At 41.8% G+C, this 22,160-nt stretch overlaps 2 protein-coding genes across 2 annotated transcripts; one reads left to right on the top strand and one right to left on the bottom strand.

Annotated features, from left to right (window-relative positions):
* Positions 1-4,475: 4,475 nt before the first annotated feature.
* Positions 4,476-16,636, top strand: usp8 (ubiquitin specific peptidase 8). Its single transcript, XM_075478990.1, has 19 exons — positions 4,476-4,563; positions 5,309-5,484; positions 6,908-7,052; positions 7,157-7,242; positions 7,356-7,497; positions 9,137-9,179; positions 9,323-9,494; positions 9,708-9,870; positions 9,949-10,090; positions 10,383-10,654; positions 10,754-11,266; positions 11,860-11,934; positions 12,062-12,366; positions 12,565-12,786; positions 12,881-13,091; positions 14,127-14,363; positions 14,474-14,616; positions 14,757-14,889; positions 15,054-16,636. The coding sequence occupies exons 2-19, from the start codon at positions 5,381-5,383 to the stop codon at positions 15,210-15,212; spliced, it is 3,267 nt and encodes a 1,088-aa protein (XP_075335105.1). The 5' UTR covers positions 4,476-4,563; positions 5,309-5,380; the 3' UTR covers positions 15,213-16,636.
* On the bottom strand, positions 16,515-22,011 carry LOC142383428 (uncharacterized). The gene is made up of 6 exons (XM_075469185.1): positions 21,891-22,011; positions 19,816-21,064; positions 18,752-18,946; positions 18,473-18,668; positions 17,902-18,371; positions 16,515-17,024 (listed from the first exon to the last, which is right to left on the bottom strand). The coding sequence occupies exons 1-5, from the start codon at positions 22,009-22,011 to the stop codon at positions 18,108-18,110; spliced, it is 2,025 nt and encodes a 674-aa protein (XP_075325300.1). The 3' UTR covers positions 16,515-17,024; positions 17,902-18,107.
* Positions 22,012-22,160: the final 149 nt, after the last annotated feature.

Here is a 22,160-nt window from a genome sequence, read left to right as displayed (position 1 = left end):
AGAATGATCCCAGTCTTTTCCACGCAATGAAACTTACCGTTTGTTACCATAATTCCACGCTGTTTTTCTGTATCGGTATCGGCCGATACTAAACCTCAGATATCGGTATCGGAGGTGAAAAAAGCGGATCAGTGCATCCCTAATTTGACTCCACCAGGGCTGCCTTTCGTCACCTATCCTGTTTATGGTTTTCATGAACAGGAGCTCGAGGCGTTATCAGGGAGAGGAAGGCATCTCGTTTAGCAACCTCCGGGTTGCATCTTTGCTTTTTGTGGATGATGTGGTTCTGTTGACTTTCTCAAGCCATGACCTCCAGCACAAACTAGAGCGCTTTATAGCTGAGTATGAATGAACCAGGATGAGAGTCAGCCCCTCTAAAGCTGAGGCCACTGTTCACAAATGGAAAAGGGTGGCGTGCTCCCTCCAGATTGGGGGTGGGTCTTTGCCTCAGGTGAAGGATCTCGAGATCTTGTTTATGAGTGAGAAAAGGATGGATTGGAGCTTCTTCAGCAGTAATGAGGGAGTTACTCAGGTCTGTTGAGGTGAAAAAGTAACTGAGCCGAGAGGTGAAACTTCAGATTTATTGGTTCATCTATGTTCTAATCATCACTTATGGTTACAAGATGATTCTTTTCCATGGAAAAAAAACCCTCTCTCGTGGCATTAAAAGGGTTTGGGCTTGACGTCACCTTTTGCATCATTAATGGGGATCCATGATCATGCTAATCTGGTCCCGCTGACATTTCCACCTGCCTGCAGTGGTTAGTTGTCTCAGCTTTGCAGAGTTCATGCTGCTCGCTGCTAACACTTGCATGCTGGGCCAGGCTAGTGAACATTAGTCTCCAGCTAACTTCTTGTCACAGCTTGCTCCAGCTTCTAGTTTAATCATTTCCTCACAGGGCATGCAGTAATAGCTTCACAGTTCCACCTGGAAAGTTGTCAGGATTACCTACTGTATTTCTATCCTTTACATGACTACACAGGCTGTTAGATCTTGCCTCTCTAAGACTTTATGCGGTGTTTTGCACCTTCAAAGCAACTTCCAAATATCATTAATAGCTGATTTGCTCACTGTATCTAATTAAACCATTTTCTTGGATTTGAAAATGTAGTCTGATGAATTGCTCGCTGTTACACAAAGAAAACACCATAACAGTTGTACAATATGCAATTCTTTTTTTCCCCTTAATTTTGAAGAATCTTTTAAATAAACAGTGACATACTGGGAGATGCTGTGAAATTACACAGAACCTACACTTGTCTCTTTGTCATAAAATGCAGTATTAGAAAATGTAATTTATCACATTAGATATACTGTGACATTTTTGTAAAGAAAACTTTTCTTTTCTGCCCTTATGGATGTTTGTAGAGTATGGCAAAGTCCTCAGCCATTTATCTTGGTTTAGCAGGAAAAAAGTCTGCCACTGACAAAGTCAATCAAAATAATTATCATATCTTGTGTGCAATTAGTTTTGTCCAAGATTAAAACAATAATTTGTGTTTTTTTTGGATAGGGTTTTTTTTCTTGACCATGCAGTTGGGTCGAAAACCACAAAAACTTTGAAGTTATGGGTCCACGTCAAGAAAATTGTACAATTAGTTCAATCTAAAACAGTGAATAATTTAAACGAGCAATATATAGTATGCATGTTAGAGGTTTTATCACTTTTGTTCAGAAACCGGCTGGCTATTTTACCTCAAGTCTTTGTGCTTAGATGATATAATTGTTATATATATTACAGCATCATAAACATCCAAAGCAAATTGATACAGTTCATAATAATAGATGTCTCATCATTTCATCTTGGCTGAATGCATTTCAGGAGATGGTTGGAGAAAATAAAAAATTGTTCCGGATGATGACTCCTCTCAAACCAAATGAAAGGGGAAATACGGGGGATGTTATGAAAAAGGATAAACACGTAGTAAAAGGTAAAAAGATAATGAGGCAAAACTCATCTATGTCACAATTTATTGCTGCCTTTTAAACTATGACAAAGGATTGAGCAGCACCTGGACTGTTCACACACTGTCCTGTTTACACTGGGCTTTGTGCTTGACATGTGATAGCTCTCATGTGGTCCAAATATTATACCAGAGACTCCATGATGAGAGGCAAACACTGAAGCTAAAAAAGCACCAGAGGATGTTTATCTAAGCCTTTTGAAAGCTTGATTCCCCTAGGTCATCACAGAAACTGCAGATGTAATAAACATACAGCATGATGCTATCTTAAGGAAGGTCATCTGTTAAAAAGGGCTGATTATACAGGTAAGTTATTACGCAATGATCTTCCATTTAAAGTTTTCTGTTCAGCATTTACAAAGACTTCCTTTAAGAAGAGTCAGTATCATATTTGTCTTCTTTTTCTGTCATCTCAGAGCACTTCTTCCGGATTGAATTAGCACATTCCAAAAAAGACACCTGCTACAGATGTGACTGATATAACACCCAGGTTTCCAAACTCAAACTGTACCCAGGTAAAGTTCAAATCTGATTTCAAACAAGCAAAAAAAAGTTATTTGAATCCGAGCGATAACAGTGACAAAGACTTTTTTCATTCTGTTAAAGGCAGCTCACCCAATGGCATGCAATGACTAATGGTAGCTGGTGTGTGTGTTTATACAAATGAGTGTTATATGATATCCAGCAACGCACACTGTGACTATTGTGCCTCTGCCCTTGTGTAGTCTGAGAGTCTGGGCCTGATGAAAGTACATTTACTAATAATTGTGCAATTGAGGCTTGGTTGCTGCTTTGTGACATCAAAGACAAAGTGCTTCATGTTGGGCCTTATTGTGGTGCTTTTATTCAAACAAGCTAAAAAAAAAAAAAAAATCAATGTCAAGCCAGCTTGATAATTCAAACCAAAAGTCAAAAGCAGTTCACATAGAGAGGACATTGCCACCATGTCTTATATTTATATAGGCAGAAAAGACACACTAATGACTAATGATGAGACTGTCTTTGAATGAAAGGAAAGGAAAGGAAAACAGGAACCGTGTGGTTTAAAAATGTTTCTTAATCGTGACAGAGATTTTTGTAGTACACACTAAATAAGATATAATTTTAGGTATGAATTAGATGTGAAAACAACTGCATACTCTTTAGGAATATAATATCACGGCTTTTTGTGAAACTGTCATGAAAGGAGTATTAACCAGTTTCAAATGGCAAAAAAGTCCATCTTAGCCCAGAAGGAATTTAGCCTTGGTGATACACACAACAATAAACCCTCTTATATACCACTGTACATTACAAATGTGTTTTTTCTAGATTAATGTTTTAGTAGAGTCTAGAGCAAGCAATTGAAGTTGGCAGAATCTGATGTGAAAGATTTTATTGTGCACAGACAAAACATATATAAAAAAAAATGAATCAGAATGCAGAATTGGACTCTTTTGCTTTGTCTTTAACACGCACCTGTTGAAACGTCTTCCCTGAGCTTCTGAAATTTCTCATCCAATTACATTTTTTTTACCCTAAAGATTTGGACATTTAAGACGTGACAGCGGGAAGTGACAGATAATTCACACAAGCATAATAAACAGAAAAAAAAGGATCAGAGCTATCCAACATGGTCTAACTCTAAACGCCGATCACAGCAGTGTCCTTCCTGCTGATCCATTCTGATAAATGATTGGAATAACTTTGACCATACAGCTGTGACACTTTATGTTTGAAACTAGGAAATTGTGACACTTCTGACACTCCATGTATAAGCAAGTGACAGATTTAAACTGCCTTTGAATGCATGTGAGTAGCTTCATGGCGAATACTTAGAGTAAGTTTGAAAGTCTGTTGCGACTCCCCATTCCTGTTAATTGTGAGATGGGTCACGTCGCCATCCGCTGTCCTGCGTTCCTGATAAAGACAAAGAGAGACACGATTAAAACCTGGTTATTTTCTTTGTAGCGTGTGTCAAAGTGAAAATAATGGCAAATTTGTGAGCAGTGGAAAGAAATCTAGCACATATACGTGTGATTGAGAAAAAAAGACAAACGTAATAGCCGAGATTGCCCATCAAAGTGTTTGTATTAGAAGGTGTTCTTGATGAATTACCAAAACACATTAGAAAGAGGATAGAAAAGAGGCTAAGAAAGAAAAAAACTGAACAGAATTTACAAGTTTTGACACATTTTACAGTCAAGTAGATTAATTGGTGACAGGTTTTTTTTAAATATCCTGCCTTCATAAATGTTGGTGTATTTTGTGAAATGCTTTGTTGTATGAAATGTTTTGTCTTGTCTTTTTCTTGTTAATTTGCACTTGAGGGACACTGTCCCTGTCATCTGTCTGATGTATTCTACCTTATCTTATCTTATCTCTAAAAAGAGCATTCCTCCCAGTCAGATGATTCAATCCAACGCCAACCTTTTTATCCTTCTTCGTGGACCTGTCATACACTCCAGTCCAGTTGGTGGGGGTAATGTACATTTAAGATGGTTTGTTGGACGCTGGTAAACATCAGAGAGGAAGAGGAAGAAGAAGGAAGCGGAACAAGAAATCAGAAATCAGCTGTCAAAAAAAGTGGCTTAAGTGAAAACAACGGACCGAAAAAGGGTAATTGATTGATAGATTTATACTTATTAAAACATATGTGACAATGCATTAGCTGGTATTATTTCTAAAAGACATACACATCCTGCAGAATATAGTTGTAGCCGTGCCTGCCGGTGCAGTGGTTAACCAGCTCTGATACGCGTAACTGCGTGATCTCATAGCGCAGCATGCTAACATAGCTAGCAGGCTAACTCGGAAGCCAACAAACCCAAGCTCGCGTTTAATTTCCTAAACTTTATTTATATTAAGCCAGTTGTTGGTTTACGCTCTATACCGAATACCGCTTGTTTAGTTGTCGATTTTCTGGGTAACGAGAACCCACTTAAGACAGGTGGTAACAGCTAACGTTAGCCAGAAAAGTACTTAATGTTGTTGTCACCGTCACTGTTGACAAATTCTGTGCCAGCTAACTACAGCCACTGGATAAGTGATGTTGGCTAGCATGCTAATTGTGAGGGTAACATTTGAGTGTCTTAGCTTCATCCCTTCATGTTTTTAGATGAACGTAACCTTATATTGACTGTTTTTGAGCGCTGCATGACAGCTAACGGAAAGTGAAACTTGTATCCCTTTAAATGTTACGACGTTTAGACGTTGCTGAGAACGCAAAGAGCAACTGTGACTTAAACGTACGCTAACGTAATTGATTTGGACAGAGATTGTCGAGTCGTTTTGGTATCCAACAAAAACAATGTGTGTCTACATTATATTGTTGTCACTGTTTTTTTTCTTCTTAATTTTTTAGAGATGTCCAGAGGTTGCGTACAGCACTGACGGGTCCCCTGCTTGTGAGTTCTGACTGAACACTCCTGCCAAGATGCCTGCAGTATCTACAGGGGTCAAAGAGTTGTATTTATCCACATCTCTTGGTGACCTCAACAAAAAAGCTGAGATTAAGCCAGACAAGACGAGCACCAGAAGGTAACGTTGCTGACTAGCGTTTTCCCACTCAAAGCAATTGCATTACAGAGTTGGACTTTTCTCTCTGCATGTTTACTGTCTCTACTGGCATGTGTTCGTCAACATGAAGTGGACAACAACAACAAAGGGGCAGGGGGTGTTACTTCAAAACAAGTCAACACAGCCAGCCTTTCTTTATGTTTACTGACTCAACAAATCCACTGAGAGATAGCCTAACTGGTTATGGTTATGATTGTTATGGTTATGACCTCTTCTGCTAATCAAACTGGCACTTAATTAAAAAATAGAGAAACATAAACAAACATAAATGTGATTTTTTTTTTTTTTTTAAGTTGTAGGAAATTGTTGTGCATATTGAGAAATGAATGTATCGCTGCTAATTACATCATGACAGGTGCACATAAAGCTCTTAAATTTTTCACTTGACTAGACCTACATTTAGCTCTGACATCCCGTAATAACGTGGAAACCGCCTAAGTCATTGACCAAATAAATCTTATTGATTGAATATTGTCTGAGCTACAGGCCTAGACTGCCTCATTCTAGTGTTTGTTGGATCCAATTACAGCAGGTTATGGAACAGATTTGTTTATTAAAAACATTGTTCCATGGTAACTTGAAGGACAGGTTATGTTATTTTACTGTTTCTTCAAAGTTTATTTTGAACTGCTTTTGAACTTACTCAAAACTGCTCCTTAATTTTAGTAACTTTATTGCAAGTTGCTCAATTCTGGGTTAAAAGACCTGTATTTTAGTTAAATACATGTTGTGTCAAATATTTAATAGATTAAATGCTCTAAAGATGTCACTGAAGCCACAGTGGGAACATTTGGCGATTGAAATTCCAACATTTGATCAACATCTAAATGTGGCAATCTGACTGACCTTTAAAATAAGATAAGATAAGACCTACTTTATGGATCCCCTGCAGGAAAATTCAGTTGAACGGTTGAATTATTAATTTTCTGACTGGCAATCCGATGTTTGTTGTGCGTCAATTATGCACTTAAAATTTTTTATACACCTTCAGGCATTTACGTTCATTATTCTGCCCTGGGGGCATCTAAATGTCCAGAGTTTTGCTCTCTGGTATGTCATCTGTACAGGAATCTGCTGCTTTTTTCAAACTATTTCATCTGAAATTTGAACATAAAGTGCTTTATAGCAGGTTATGAATTCAGCCTAAATAACCATGGTGATCAAGGCAAGTTTAAAAAGCTACCTTCTTGATACCAAATACTCTGACTTTCAACTCAGCATAGTTATATATACTACTAATCTTTAAAGTATTGTATGAGTGAAGTGAAGAAAGATTAAATTGTATGCAGCACAGCTCCGTAGTCACATCTTAAGTAAGGACATTACAGTCACACAGGGATGCAGCCTGTATGTATTCATTTACACATTCATTTTTAATTTGCAGCTATGTTCAGAGTGCCTGTAAACTTTTCAAGGCGGCAGAGGAGTGTCGTCTGGACAGAGATGAGGAGAAAGCTTATGTGCTTTACATGAAGTATTTAACAGTACATGACATCATCAAGAAAAGGCCAGACTTCAAGCAGCAACCGGTACGATTGAGAATTGTAAACTAAATGTTTTGCAGGGGAACTGTATCAATAATTGTAGATTAGTTATCTCCCTGAGTGACTCTTTTCTATTCTTATGTGTTAAGGATTATTTCATGACCATGCTTGGGCCAACTAGCTTCAAGAAAGCCATTGAAGAAGCAGAGAAGCTGTCTGAAAGCCTCAAACTCAGGTTAGAAGCTTTGGTCGTCCTCCACAATTTGTTACTGTTTATTATAAATTAGACCATCATGTATAAGAGGGCATCTCTCTGTTTTACTCGGCCAATCTGTCTGTTTCAAACAGGTATGAGGAATTCGAAGTTCGAAAAAAACTTGAGGAGAAGGAGAGACTAGAGGAGAAGAAGAAAAAGGAGGAAATAATAGAAAAAGATGGTGGTCGCAGCTCTCCAAAGGCGTCATCTGCAAACAAGAAGGATAGCAAAAAGGTAGAGATATCAAATATTGAAAATACTGTAAAAGTATCTGCCAATCAAAACATTCCCATTGTGAGTTATATATTTTAGGTTGCAGTTATTTGGGGAGGCCATAAAAAAGAGATTCACACCTTTGCCGCTTATTTTGTCTGCCCAGTTGTTCATAAACGCTGCAGTCGGTGATGTATTCCCAGAGCAACAGAGAGAAAAATTTTGAAACCAAAAAACTCCTACCCCCTTCCACAAAACTCTCTCCAAAGCCTCACTAACAGTGTGCGCATATCCAATCACTGAAAGAGCAGTGAGTTAGCCTTGGGCTAAGACTGGAAACCGTAGTCAATTCAGACATTGACTTAAGCCCTATTCGGACGGGACTAGTTCAATGGGGGGACGTATGGTAATGTTGGTTAACCAGACGACGCCAGGGAGAAGAAATGACCAATTCGGACGGGACAAGAAATCCCTGTAATATTCATCTAACATGGGAGGAGTTGTTGGTTACGCACAACCGTCACATCCTGGATGCTATGCACGTCTTCATTTCACTTCCGTAAACCCCATTTGTAAACAGACATGGCGCCGACCAGGTCGAAGTAAGCCAAAGTCCATCCAGAACCTCCATGTTTGCAAACAGACACACCTAATTGTTTCTCTCTTTAAAAGGATGTGACGACATATTCCGTACTTCTTACCGAAGGTCGCATTCGCACGGGATTAGTATTACCTATGGTAGATACTCCGGACAGTTTCACAGGAGGTAGAATTCTCGGCAAAGTTTACCGACATACTCCGCTATCTTTACTGACATGGCGTGTTCGGACGGGACTAGATTTCCCGGTTATTATTGCTTTACCCCAGGTCCCCCCATTAAACTAGTCCCGTCCGAATAGGGCTTAACACACAATGTAGCTATATATCAATCAATCAATCAATCAAAATACTTTATTAATCCCTGAGGGGGAAATTACAAGTTTCAGTACAACCCATAGCTGTGCTAACTGTATAGTCATGAAAATAGCTAAATTCCCACACAAAACAAACCCAAGTGTTTCGTATCCAGCAGGAAAATGCCAACCTTGGTTGCAGCCGTGGGATTTCTGAGTTTTAGCCATCGTGGAAGAGTTATTTTTATCTTTACTCTGGTCTGTAGTGATACTTGATACGGAAGGTTTAGGTTGCTGCTCTTTCTTTGCCATTACTGTGCTGTCTACTCGCTGATCTCCTTTCTGTGCAATTAGTGCACAGAGTGAGTCAAGGCAAACGGGAAGAGAAGCTGGTCGGCCACCCAGTCATTTTACGCAGCTGTGCTGGACCTACAACACGGACCTTTTTTTTTTTTTTCTTCATGCAAATTCATTGGTGGCTTTCAGGATATGGAGAGAACATTAACATAACTGACAAAAAAATTCAGTTGGAGAGAATCGGATGCTGAGCCTTTAACTACAACATAACAATACGAGTAAATATTTCGGTTATATGTAGAATTCAGTCTGTCCTCAGATTTTTGCTTTAAAGAAATGGGCGAATCTGTACACACCAGTGGTCTAACAAATTTTCCAATTTTATTTTTTATTACTCTTTAGTGATTTTGTGTAAAATTCAAATTGTTCCATGTATTAATGAGATGATTGTTTTTGTGTATGTACGTCAGGTGAAAGGAGAGCAGAATGAGCTGAAGAGTGTGATCACAAAAGGTAAACTGAATATCACAATCGAAGTTTGATAAACCCGTAGCTCACTGTGAGATGCTAATAAAAAATCAGGCTGCCTATTGACAAACTTGGAGCCGTCATGTTTTCTTCTGTGAGGCATCTTATATTGATGTTACGTCTGGTAGCTGCGCAGCCAGCTGGTGGGATCACAGCCGACAAGCTTTTCCACATGATGAAGGACCAGACGATCTCAATGATTGTGATGGATGCCCGCTGCCACAGAGACTATGAGGAGTCTCGTATTCAAGTCCCAGCCCAGACCTGCATCAGTGTGCCGGAGGAGGCGATAATCCCAGGGTGAGACACGAGGCTTCACACCTGAATGTTTGGTCTGACTCTGCATTTGTAACTCTTATGGCTTCAGGAATGATGATATGAAGGGATTTTTCTTTGATTTTTCTCTTGTTCAGATGTTTTCGTGATGATGAGCTTTGTTTTTCATTAAAAGCAGCAGGGAAAAAAATGTCTACTCGGTCTAAAGTCTTCCACTCCAATGTCATGACTTTTCAGAATCACTGTGAATCAGATTGAGGCAAAGCTGCCTGAAGTGTCCAAAGACAACTGGAGGCGGCGAGGATTTGTGGATTACATCATTTTGCTGGACTGGTTTAGTTCTGTCACTGACCTTAAACTGGGAACCACCTTGCAGAGCCTCAAAGACGCCCTCTTTAAGGTATCAGAGTGCGTTTCTTAATGAGTGAATTGCATCAGAATTTTTATGTGAAGAATTTACTTTTTACATATTCCATAGTGGGACAGCATCACCATTCTGCGCAGTGAGCCACTGGTGCTGGAGGGGGGCTACGAGAACTGGCTGTTGTTTTATCCCATGTACACGACCAACGCTAAAGTTCGACCCCCGAGGCAGACTATTATCAACACCCTACCTCAGTGTGAGTATCAACAGCACAGATGTGGCGTCTTCTTTTTTTTTAAGGTATTTTACTCTGTGTAATGAATCTATATGAATCAATTTTTTGAGCTGTTATTGTAAGAAGCACAGACACTCCAAGGCACATGTCTTGGCTGATAAAAGATGGCTCTGTAACAGTAATAAATGATACATTCATCCCGTCTGCATGTCAGACGGGATGAAGATAAAATAGCCATATTGGATTTTTAACACTAAGCTAATCTTGTATCATTCATTCTTACATTGTATGTTTTTTAATCTTCTCTGAACAGTGGACTTCAGCTACCCATCCTTGGAGGAACCAAAGCCTCCAGCCCCACCTCAGCCTGAGCCTCAGGTTTCAACCGAGCCTCAGGAACCATCAGCTCCTGTGCTGGTTAACGGGGTTGCAGAGCAGCCAACATGCAAAACTTCAGTGCTTGCTGATAGGTTGCCAGATGCTGTTGATTCCCCCATCACAGGCACTGCAAAATCTGGGCAAGACTTAAGTAAGAAGGTCCCTGCATCCAGCCAGTCACCTGCAACAGCCAAGGCATTCCCTCAGGTATTGTATCTACCCTAAAAGTTGTTACATCTGTGGAGACTTCAAGTGTGGCTATACACAGCTTATGTTTTCTTCTATCCACTGATTCTCCTCTCTCAGTTTGACCGTACCAAGAAGCCCTCTGTCCGGGTGTCGGAGGAACCTAAGTCCAACCAGAACGGGTCAGCGAAAGATGCCACCCAGAATGGCCCATTCGTCCCCGACCGCTCAGCTAAACCGCCCCTCGTCCCCGGCACTGTTCTGTCTAAAGAAGAGCAAAGTCAGATACACTCTGAAGCAGTGGCAGTGATGGAGAAGGCAAAGCAAGAGCAGGAAAAACGCACGCAGGAGCGTCGTTTAGAGGAGGAGAAGCGGGAGAAGGAACGGAAAGAACGAGAGATGAAAGAGAAGCTAGAAAGGGAGGAGAGTGAGAAGAGAAAGCTGGAAGAGGAGGATAACAGACACCAGGACAAAAGGAAACTTGAAAGGCAGAAAGCAGAGGAAGAGGAAGACAAAGAGAACAGGACATGTGACGAGAAGGAGAGGAGGGGGAAGGAGCACAACTCTGAAACACCTTCTAAGAGCATGTCTCTGGATTCACCTGCTCCCAACCATATCGTCAGTGAAATTAAGGTGAGTCCTCTTTGTCAGTGCTGAACGCTGCTACAGTGATATGTTTCACTCTCACCCCTGATAACGGCATAAGCACTAAGAAAGTGCAAGACAGCCCCACAAGGGCCTTTTGCTGTGTATATATATTGAGCTTGAAAAAGCTTGTAAAATACACAGTCATTATCATGCATCCTAAGCCTACGAGTCAAAAATCTGTGTCCATCGCTTTTCAAACACACGTTCCATAAATCTGATCTGTTGAAGTCCCCCTTACCCCCTAAATCCTTTTTAAAGATTAAGAGTGTAGTAATGCAAGATACAGCTGGACTGTGTACGCTGTGGGTCTTCATGATGCAAATTTAACTCGGATTGCTGCAGCTCTGGTTTCATACCCTCCTTTTAAACTATGTAATTACTCAGGATTGAGTGCTTCCCACCCCGCACTCACGCACGAGCTCACATTATCTTTACCTCGTAAACCAAAGTCAGTTGATTGCGTTCTTTAATCAGGTGATTTTGTTAGAAAAAGAAATAGTTGCTGATATCGTTACAGAATTCATTGTTCAATAATTTGAGATGTTTTAAAGTCTGTGCACGGTGTGTTTGCTCCACAGAGGGAGCCTCTTACCAGAGCAAGGAGCGAAGAGATGGGCAGGAGTGTGCCTGGCCTTCCAGTTGGTTGGATGAAGGTACCAGATATTTATCTATACATCATGTCGAGTCAATTTAAGTTGCTGATTTTGAATTTAAAGTTTTGTAAATTTGAACTAATACTGTTGAAATATTTTGACTATTTATTCATTTCTTTTTGGTTAGTTCCTTGATACAGTGACGGGAACTTACAGATACTACCACTCCCCGACCAATCGCGTCCACCTGTATCCTCCTGAGGTCACTGTTCCCCAGACCCCACCTTCCACACCACCAACAGTCAAACACAAGACACCACGACCAGCTGAGCCAGACGCCAGCCGTGAGCAAGAGCAGGAACAGTCCAAACTGAAACGCTCCTACTCCTCTCCAGACATCAGCCAGGACGTGAGGGAGGAGGCCCAGCCTCCTCCCTCAAAGGCCACGGCTCCAACCGCTGCTGTGATACCCAGCATCAACAGAGAAACCAAGTAAGGCATCCAGACCTTTTATGGTACATAAATACTCTGTTTAGCTACCAATCGATTCAAGACAGTTTGCTGTCCCAGATATCTTTCAGACTCGGCTGCATTTTATTTTAGGGATATATATTGTGTTATATCATTGTATTTTCTTATCCCTACAAAAAGTTCTCTGATAATCCCTCACCGTGCCTCTCACTCCTGCAGACCTCCCAGTGCAAAGGTCTATTCTAAAGTGGAGATTGTACGGCCGTCTGCAGCCAAAATTCGCAACTTGAATCCTACATTTGGAGGTTTGGGTGCATCACTGACCGGCCTTCGTAACCTGGGCAACACATGCTATATGAACTCCATTCTGCAGTGTCTTTGCAACACTCCTGCCATGGCTGATTACTTCAATAACAATTACTACCTTGAGGACATCAACAGGTCAGGTTTCAGCTGAGTTGAAATAACTTCCCAAAAATAATGGGGTATTATAGAAATGCATTACATTCCTGTATCTGTCCTCTTCATCTGCCAGGTACAACATTCTTGGCCATAAAGGGGAGGTTGCAGAGGAGTTTGGAGTGATAATGAAGGCCCTGTGGTCCGGTCTGTACAAGTGCATCAGTCCACGGGACTTCAAGATCACCATTGGCAAGATCAACGAGCAGTTTGCTGGCTATGACCAGCAAGACTCCCAGGAGCTGCTGCTGTTCCTCATGGATGGGCTCCACGAAGACCTCAACAAGGTAGTGCTCACACTTTGATTCATGGCAAGGATAGAACCGCCTGTGTGGGGTTTTTGCAGTCTTACAAATGATTGTTTAAAAAGTCTTTTTTTTTTTTTTTTCAGTTTAACCATGGCTGTGTAACGCTTGCCTTCTGCTACACCTATATGTTGTTACACATTTGCCTGTTAACAATTTAAAAACTTAGAATTTTTCCTTCTTTCTATTTTTTTTTTTTTTTCCACTGGGTTTCAATTTGATGGCAAATTAGAGAGTAAGTAAATGGCTGTGTGTTCTTGGTCCTACTGCAGCGGTGTGAATGTGCTGTGTCTGCATCTGTCTGGTCTGATGCTCTTGTCAGAACCTCTGTGCATGTGGACCCAAAACATGCTCATTACCTGTATGGTTTTTACTGGCTTCATGTGCATTTGGAGAAGGAGAAAGGACTAGATAAACTGGTAAAACAGCAGAAGAATAATTTGTTAGCTGAAATTTCTTTGTTTTTTGCCGCTGTGACAAATGGCTCAACCTGGAATTTTGTCTGGGTATTTTTGTTTATTAAGTTGTTAAATATTTCGAATTGAGCAGATAAAGTTCCTGATTAGGTTGTAGCAGCTGGTGACGTGCATTTCTCATAACACACTCTCCATTTCATCATGTTCCTTCTGTGTGATGTTCAGACCTGTCTGCCATCAGGCTGGCCCAGTCCTGGTCCAGTCCTGGTCCACTTTGTCTCTTCAGCGTAATTGATGATTCAGTCATACTACCCAACGAGATATTAACTACTAAGCACTAACCTGCCCCTCATATTTTGCTGCCTACATACTCTGATTGAGCTGGCTCATCTGCATGCTGATGGAGCTGATCATATAGGCCTTGAACACACAATTAGAAATTCACCAAATTTTTCTCTGGAATATTATTGTTGTGGCTGATACATTCTGTATCGTCTATTAGTCATTGAGCTTTAGCGGGAGCATGAAGGCAGCTACTGCTAACCCAGTGTTGCAGTTGTTCCTGTGGTCTATCATGTTGCGTTTCCACCTCTGTTGTCAGGCGGACAACAGGAAGCGGTACAAAGAAGAAGAAAACGACCATCTGGATGATCAGACTGCAGCTGACGTGGCCTGGAGCAAACACAAGCTGCTCAACGAGTCCATCATTGTAGCACTGTTCCAGGGGCAGTTCAAGTCCACAGTGCAGTGTCTCACCTGCCATCGCAAGTCACGGACGTTTGAGACCTTTATGTACCTGTCGCTGCCTCTGGCCTCTACCAGCAAGTGCTCCCTGCAGGTCGGTCACACTGTACATGTGCCAGCACTACTCTGTTCCTAAAAACAAATGCTGAGAACTATTTCTTTTTTCCTATGTGTAATCGAAATGTTCTCTTTTTTTCATTGCAGGATTGTTTGAGGTTATTCTCTAAAGAAGAGAAGCTGACCGACAACAACAAGGTGTTCTGCAGACACTGCAAAGCCCACAGAGATTCCACTAAGAAACTGGAGATCTGGAAGGTTCCACCCATCCTCCTGGTGCACTTAAAACGGTCTGTAATCAATGTTTGCGTTCAAATTGCTGTAATAGAACAACACTACTTATGACTTTGGGAAATAGGACCATAAGAAACTGTAAATGTTAAACCAGACCAGTATGTTGACTTTTTCTTCATGGGTGTTATTTCTGCAGATTCTCCTATGAAGGGAGATGGAAGCAAAAGCTGCAGACAACGGTAGACTTCTCTCTCGACACTCTGGACCTGGCACAGTATGTTATTGGACCCAAACAGAGCCTGAAAAGATACAACCTTTATGGAGTTTCGGTAAGTGGGAATCAGTGAATTCTTGTGAAGACAAATGTGAGTTTGAATGGATTTCTCACTAAGCTTCAAAACCACAGCCCTGAGAATTATATATGTGACAAATAATTCTATCTCAGACTTAAGATGAGCCTGACCTTCTTCTTCTCCTCCTCCTCCGCCACCAGAATCACTATGGGGGCTTAGACGGCGGCCATTACACAGCCTACTGTAAAAACGCCCCCAAACAGCGCTGGTACAAGTTCGATGACCACGAGGTGTCTGACATCTCCACCTCCTCTGTCAAGTCCTCCGCAGCCTACATCCTGTTTTACTCCACCCTGTGACGCTGCTGTGGAACACGAAGAGAGAAAACCACGCCTGAGCAGCGACGCTCAAACCCTAGAGGTTGTTCTTTTTCTTTTTGAAACCACAGCTCTGAGGACCCGGTGCACACGGTTGTGGGTTAAATGGTGGTGAGCGTGCACGAGAGGGCGCACTCGAGCATGTGGCTCTGGGATCCGGATCAGAGAACGGTGAAGGCACACTCTGTAATGCTTAAGCTACTAGAGAACGCGATAGGTGTTAAAACATGCCGTCTGTTCACCTTACTGCTCATCCAGAGACTAAACAGATGCTCATGTTGATCTGACTTCTCTGCCATAGTTGTGTTTTAGGGCTGACTTCTGATTCAGATGCTTTTTACTCTCATTTCTGTACTAGGTGTGGACAGCAGTTTTGCAGAACTGATTAATTTTTTCTTAGCTTTGTTGTACTGTGTACACAGGATTAACAGTTAGACGGCATGTACATTCTTACCAATGCTGATGTTGCACATTCAAAGTTTTTTGTGTAAATATTCAAGGGCAAGGTGTTTATCTGTTAAGTGACCATATTATACTTTTTTTTTTTTTTTTTTTTTTTCTTGAAAGTAGCAGCCAGCATAACACCACCATAGACATGAGAGCTCAAACTGTGTAGCCTTCTGGTGTTTGGCAAATGAGGGATAGAAGAGACTGTGAGTGATTTCTGCATTCTTCTGGAGGAGAGGAGGGAATTTAGATTGTTGCTCGTATTAACCACATTATTGCACTTATACAATATGCAATCAATTTCAGTTGTTCATGTAGAACACATCGTTTAACAGCGGACCTTAATACTAAACTCAGAAGGCTTTAAATCGATACTGATGCTGAGAGCCTGTTCGCTTTGCTCCATTCAGCCGGTGACATAAAACCCAACCTGCTTCTGAAAGGTTTATGCTCTGTTAAACATACTCAACTTTGTACATTTAATATACTCGAACACTATTAAGAGGAAAAATGACGGGGATAGGTAGATATCTCTCTGGGTTTGAACCAGTGATGCTGGTTTTATTTTTGTTTTGAGTGTCTTTTTGTTTAAAATTTTACCGGAAAATTTTATTTTGTGTTCAGTACTGAGCCGAATAATATGAAGACATAAGAAATCGACCTCATTCTCTTTCACGAGGGCATCAGTGTCGACATTTGCTGCCTGAATGACTTGCTGAACGACTGACAGGAGAATGCACGAGGTAGACCAATAATTTTTTAATGGACCAGAGATCTGAAATCGCAGGATTTGACTACTTCCTGAGTACAGTTTTATTGCCGGAGAGGCATGAGATCAAGATCTGTTTTTCTTTTCACGCTTACTTGATTTATCTCTAAATACCCTTTGTATTAGATATAACGACTATATTAACCTCAAACAACTCGTATGCCTATTTATTAAAACTGCTTCAAAATGGCGTTTGTGTGTGAATGAACATTTCTCTCAGTTTTGTCCTTTTACTGCAGTTTTTTACAGGATAAACGGTACACAGCATTTTTATACAAGTAACAGATATGTTGGTGCTTGATCTTCAAATTTATTTGCATATAGAATGACTTTAAATAGTAAGGGGAAGTGACAGATATTCGATAAACCCTCCTTGGTGGACGAAGAGCTCAGAGTCCGTGGATCTTTGGTTTCTGGAAAGGTTTCCGACTGTAGAGCAGCATGTAGGCATTTGGTGATTGCACGAGGATGTCCCGTACTTCTCTGACAACTTCGTCATCAAAGCAGTGCCAGGTCCGGCCCGGGGCGCTGTAGCACACAGCCGTGTAGTGACCCATGTTCAGATTACCCATGTGGTTCTAGAAAAGGAAAAGGTTCATTCGTGTGAAATTGATCGAGGCGCAACACAACCGAGAGAAACGGCCACCGTCATGCCATTTAAACCAAGAATTCACAATACGGACGAATGACAAGTCACTGATGGATTTAGTTAGTCTTCACTCCCAATCGTCTCTTTCACTTTTGAATCAAAGTTTGCATATGTGGCCATAAAACAGCAATGGAGCAACATTTTGGAGTATTTTTCTGATCACCTACCACTACAGCATAAAGGTGGTAAGAAGAGGATGTGTTCTTCGCTGAGCTGGATAGAAACTGGGCGAGATCGAGCTTCATGGAGAACAAGACATTAGTCCTTAGTTTCACCTGATTCTTCCCCTTGCAGCCAAACCTTCAAAAACGAAGATCACTTTGATTTTTTTTTTTTTTTTTTTTTTAAGAGCACAATTTAAAGCCAACAATGGGGTATTTGGACATAACAGAGCTTTGTAAAACTCGTGTTAATGCACCTAAACTGTGCACGACACGCTGAAAAATTCATTCAGAAACGCATTTATAGTTGAGGTCTGTTGTTCAAAGCACCGTTAGTTTTCAGTACTTAAACTTTGATGGTCTATAACTTGGACTTACTATAAAGACACGCATGCAGTAAAATGTTTTTCGTTTAAATTCGTAAATGGAAAAAATTCAGAGCACGTGGCTGTTTTAAGAGAACATGGGTAATTACCACAGAAGAATAATTCAGCTGTCCTGTTGCAGTTGATCAGTGTTTCAGTCAAAAACAAATAAGCTTATGTTGATTATCATAAGACTGAACTTCAGGTCAAATCTTGACTACAGATTAATCTGTTAAACAGGTGCCATTACTCCTAAGTGTCTCCTTAACAGATTACCCACCGTTTCAGGTGCAATATGAGGATCTCAGGAGGTTTTTCTAAACAAGTTAGGACTGTAGTTTCTCTCCTCAGCCCGCACTCTGAACACAGCACCTGATCTCCCCCGGTAAGGACGGTCTGCTCGAAGAACAGCGACAAGCAATCCTGCACAACAATGGGGACAGAGTGAAAATGAAGGAGCACAGAAGATCGAGGTTAAACCGAGATCTAGGACATGTGCTTTGAAATGGGGTGCCTGCAGCTGTTAAAGGGTACCTGAATGGAGCACTTTGTGATGTCTTTTGGAATTGGAAGTGAAAGTACAGTGAAGGTTTGGGCGTTGTATGCCTGGTGATCGCAGTGCATGCAGAGGGTCATGTTGCTCAACTGGCCCTCAAACAGATGAGAGACAATTGTGGACTCGGTGGCAAAGTTTCTGTTTTGCTCTCGTCTTGCATGTTGCATTGAGGAGCGCATCTGGCGCTTTAAAACCTTGGAAACACAAACACACAGAGTTATTCTCTCTGTTGGTGTACTCTGGTAGACAGAGTAAGGGGCTCAGTCCATGATAGGCAAGACGGATGGTGCTGCACCTTTTTGAAGTCGTCATGGAGTGCATTGAGGAGAAAGAGCAGCAGCTCCTGAGCATCTTGCTGGGAGTAGTTGTTGAACTGTGGGAGGATGGAGCACAGTATAGACCTGGCCTCCAGAGGGGCACAGCTGGAGCTTCTTCCCAGCCACATCTTCTCCAGCAGGCGGACAAACACCTCCGCGACCCTGCACTTAGACCTGCATGAACAGGGAGGTGGAGCTACTAAGAAAACATGACAGTATTTAAGCGAGTCAGAGATGGAGATGGTAAGTGGTGTTACTTTGCAAGCTCTTTGCGTGTGTCCTGATTAAGGAGGTGCTCGACGACGGGAACAGTGGAACAAAGACATTGCAACACAGCATTTAAGTAGCAGGAGTTGCCAGAGTTGTCTAACCCACACACTCCTGGTCTGTTCCACCTGGTCTGTAACCCCACTGCATTCTCCATCACCTGACCACAGCTCCTGGTATTCATCCTGCAGCAGCAAAGACGGAACAGAGGTCATCTTTAGTCATGGGTAGAGTTGCTTATTGTAATTGAATATGCCCAGAGCCTTAAAAATCTTTAATATTCTTTAGTGTATTATGCGCTTGAGATTTTTTTTTTAAACTCTCATCTTAAAGACAACCTCAAATGCTGTCTCGAGCTTTATGGATAAAAAAAAAAAAACAAACGCAAAAAACACTAAGGGTAATTTAATAAATAAAGTCCTTTTTTTTGTTCTTATCACATTGAGCCACAGTGAGATTTTAAAAGCTCCCACAGATATGATCATCCTGACTTCTTCTTAATCAACTGTCAGCCTCATAAAAACAGAATGATAGAAATGTTGTTACCTCATTTGAAAATAAACTGACTCATCTTCTGATCAATTTAATGAGGAAAAATGCCAAACATTTAGTGGCAACCTCTCTCTTTTTTTTTCTTCTTATGTTTCTTTTCAGTTTTACAGTCAAATGTGTTGGCACTTCGGATTTGCAAAGCATTTGATGTAACGTTGGGATGAACTGTCGTGAATTAGTTATAGAAATAATCCTTGATTTCAGCGCTTATGTTAACACATCTCACTATAAGCTCTGTGTATACTGACTAAACTTGTGCTTTGTTGTCCTCATGAAAAGTATACCATTCAAAGTGTTTATAATGCACATCTATTAACTAAATTCCTTTCATGTATGGATGTCAACATTATATGTTGAGAGGAACTTGCACTGTAATAGCTGCAGGGGGATCTCCACTGTAAACCTCATCCAAAAATGTCAAGTTTTCACTTTGTCGTTTCATACGTCTGTTATTATGAAGACTATTAGCTTGGATCAAAACGTTGTAACAAATAAGACTTACCTTTGCTTAGGATGGTTTGTTAAACTTGTTTCTTGATGTGAACAGCTGTTGAGTCGTGGCAGAACAGGCACACTGATGCTGTTGTCTGCAGCCAGCTGAGAGGCCAGAGCCCTGGTGAACTCTGTCAGGTGGACGTGCCGGCTTGAACCCGGACTCTGCAGAGTGTGGAGCACAAATGTGTTGATGCAGATCATGTGCAGTGTTACCCAGAGGCCTGGCAAAAACACATCTACCGCTGACCCTTTCAGGTCTGATGGTGAAAGCAGAGCGGGTCCTGTCCAGCCCTGGAGGTGGGCTACAAGTTTAGACTTTGAGTCCTCGGATATCAAATGAGGTGGCGTGACTGAAAGAGATGAAGATGATGCTTGGCTCTTAACAGGCCTTTTAACAGCTGGGACAAAATCTATGTTGACTCCAAATTCATGTATGTTTGGGAGTCTGCCCTTCATCCAGGCAGAGCTGTCCAGCTGAACCTTGTGTCTTTGGCTGCAGAAAGGTCCTATCAGCTGTCTGATAACCTGCTCAACTACAGACTTCCGGCTCTGCTTCTGGAGCTGCTCTGGACAGTAGAGGTGCATGTTACAGATGAAACCAGAGCTCACGTCACAGAGAACAGCAAGAAGGAGAGAGCAAGGACTGTGCTGGTGGGAAAGTCTGTATTTCTTCACAGCTAGATGGGGACCTGGTGAGTGCAGGGTCTTGTAGCGCATGCATAAGTGGTTGCAGAAAGTAGTCAGTGCTCCCAACTTGTCTCCATCCTCCAGTTTGGACAGAGATAAAAGGTTGGTCTGGAAGCTGTTTCTCTTCAGGATACCCTGCCATCTCTCCAGTTTTAGGGTAAGCTCTGATCCAAAGTTGCAGTTCTCACCTACAGACAAACCACTTTGTAGGGCTATAGAAAACCATGTTAATGCCTCATTGTAGTCCTCCTCGGAGAGATGAGCGCTCTGCTCCCTGCTCTGCGATGGTCGGTGAGTCGCAGCTTTCACATCTGGAGCTCTACTAATCAGCTCCCGGACGCCTTCTCTGTTCAACGCTTCCAGCAAAAGCTCTCTGGCTGTATAATGAACCTGATAAGTGGGGCTCGTCTGAGTCTGTACAAGTGGCTTCACTTTTCTGGGCTTGAAGATATTTGGTAAACACAGGCTGTTCCTCTGTGCATCTCCACGCAGCTCATCCTCTAGGTGGCACTCCTCTGACGTCCATGTACACTCCCTCACTGACAAAGCCCTGGCCTTCATTTTAGCCTCTGTGACCAGTCCAAGAAAAAACAGCATGTGAAGAGCATGGTGATTCCTTTCGCAACAAAGTTTTCTGATCTTAAATGGCCATGGCGATACAAAACCAAAAAAGAAGCCTGGCAAGTTTGATGGCAAAAGCTGAAAATAACCAGACGGGACACAGCACAGCTGAGATGTTTCTTTTTTCCTGTTGGGTGTCTGACCAACTGTGTACTGTATATGTACGTATGTGTTAATCCTCTCAAGTGAAACATCCGCACTCTCATGAGAATATGCTGTTAAGGGTAGATTCCCCCGGGATCCACAGTAGCCAGACAACGCAGTCTTGACAACGTACAAACATGACACTTTGATCGCAGTGCAGCTCTTACGACAAGCCGTTGTGTGTCATTTCGGGCTTTAGTTTGACTCTGGAAAACTCAGGAGAACTGCACCGCTTCATGATGCAACACTAAACTGATCTTTATAAGAGATGTTATGCGGTTTTCTCACAAGCTGGTACAATTCCTCTCTGAAACCATGAATTTACATCCCTATTCCAGACTGTCCAGGTGGAGTAAGTTGCATATGGGCAGATATGGACTTGAATTACATTCAAAGAACGTGTGACCTCTAGTGGAGCATCTGACATCAACTCCCTGTGATGGGTAAAAATGGCCTCTGATGGTACTCTTGTAAAGAGAATGCATTTTTGCCCTGATCATTATCCATTTCTACCTCTAACCAAGTGATGTTAGAGCCCAAAGGCAATCGGGAAATGGAAAAAGTTTCACCGTAACCAGCAAGGCCGAGCGCATTTCGTGGCCGCGGCCGCGGCCACGAGCGGCGAATTACTTTCCGAGGCCGCGGCCACGAGCGGCCATGACTCTCTGGCCGCGGCCACGACCAGCCATGACTTTCCGAGGCCGCGGCCATGACCAGCCATGACTCTCTGGCCGCGGCCATGACCAGCCATGACTTTCCGAGGCCGCGGCCATTACTGAAGGAGCAGCCATTAATAAGTCCGAGACAGACGTTGCGAACAGGAGTCGGGGGATTACCATTCACAGGTAGGATTCAACATTATAATTGATTGTATTGTGTCAATAGAATATTATTGTACTG

Source organism: Odontesthes bonariensis, chromosome 1, assembly GCF_027942865.1.
Source record: "Odontesthes bonariensis isolate fOdoBon6 chromosome 1, fOdoBon6.hap1, whole genome shotgun sequence".
NCBI classification, from domain to species: Eukaryota; Metazoa; Chordata; class Actinopteri; order Atheriniformes; family Atherinopsidae; genus Odontesthes; species Odontesthes bonariensis.
This window is presented reverse-complemented; position numbering and strand designations above follow the sequence as displayed.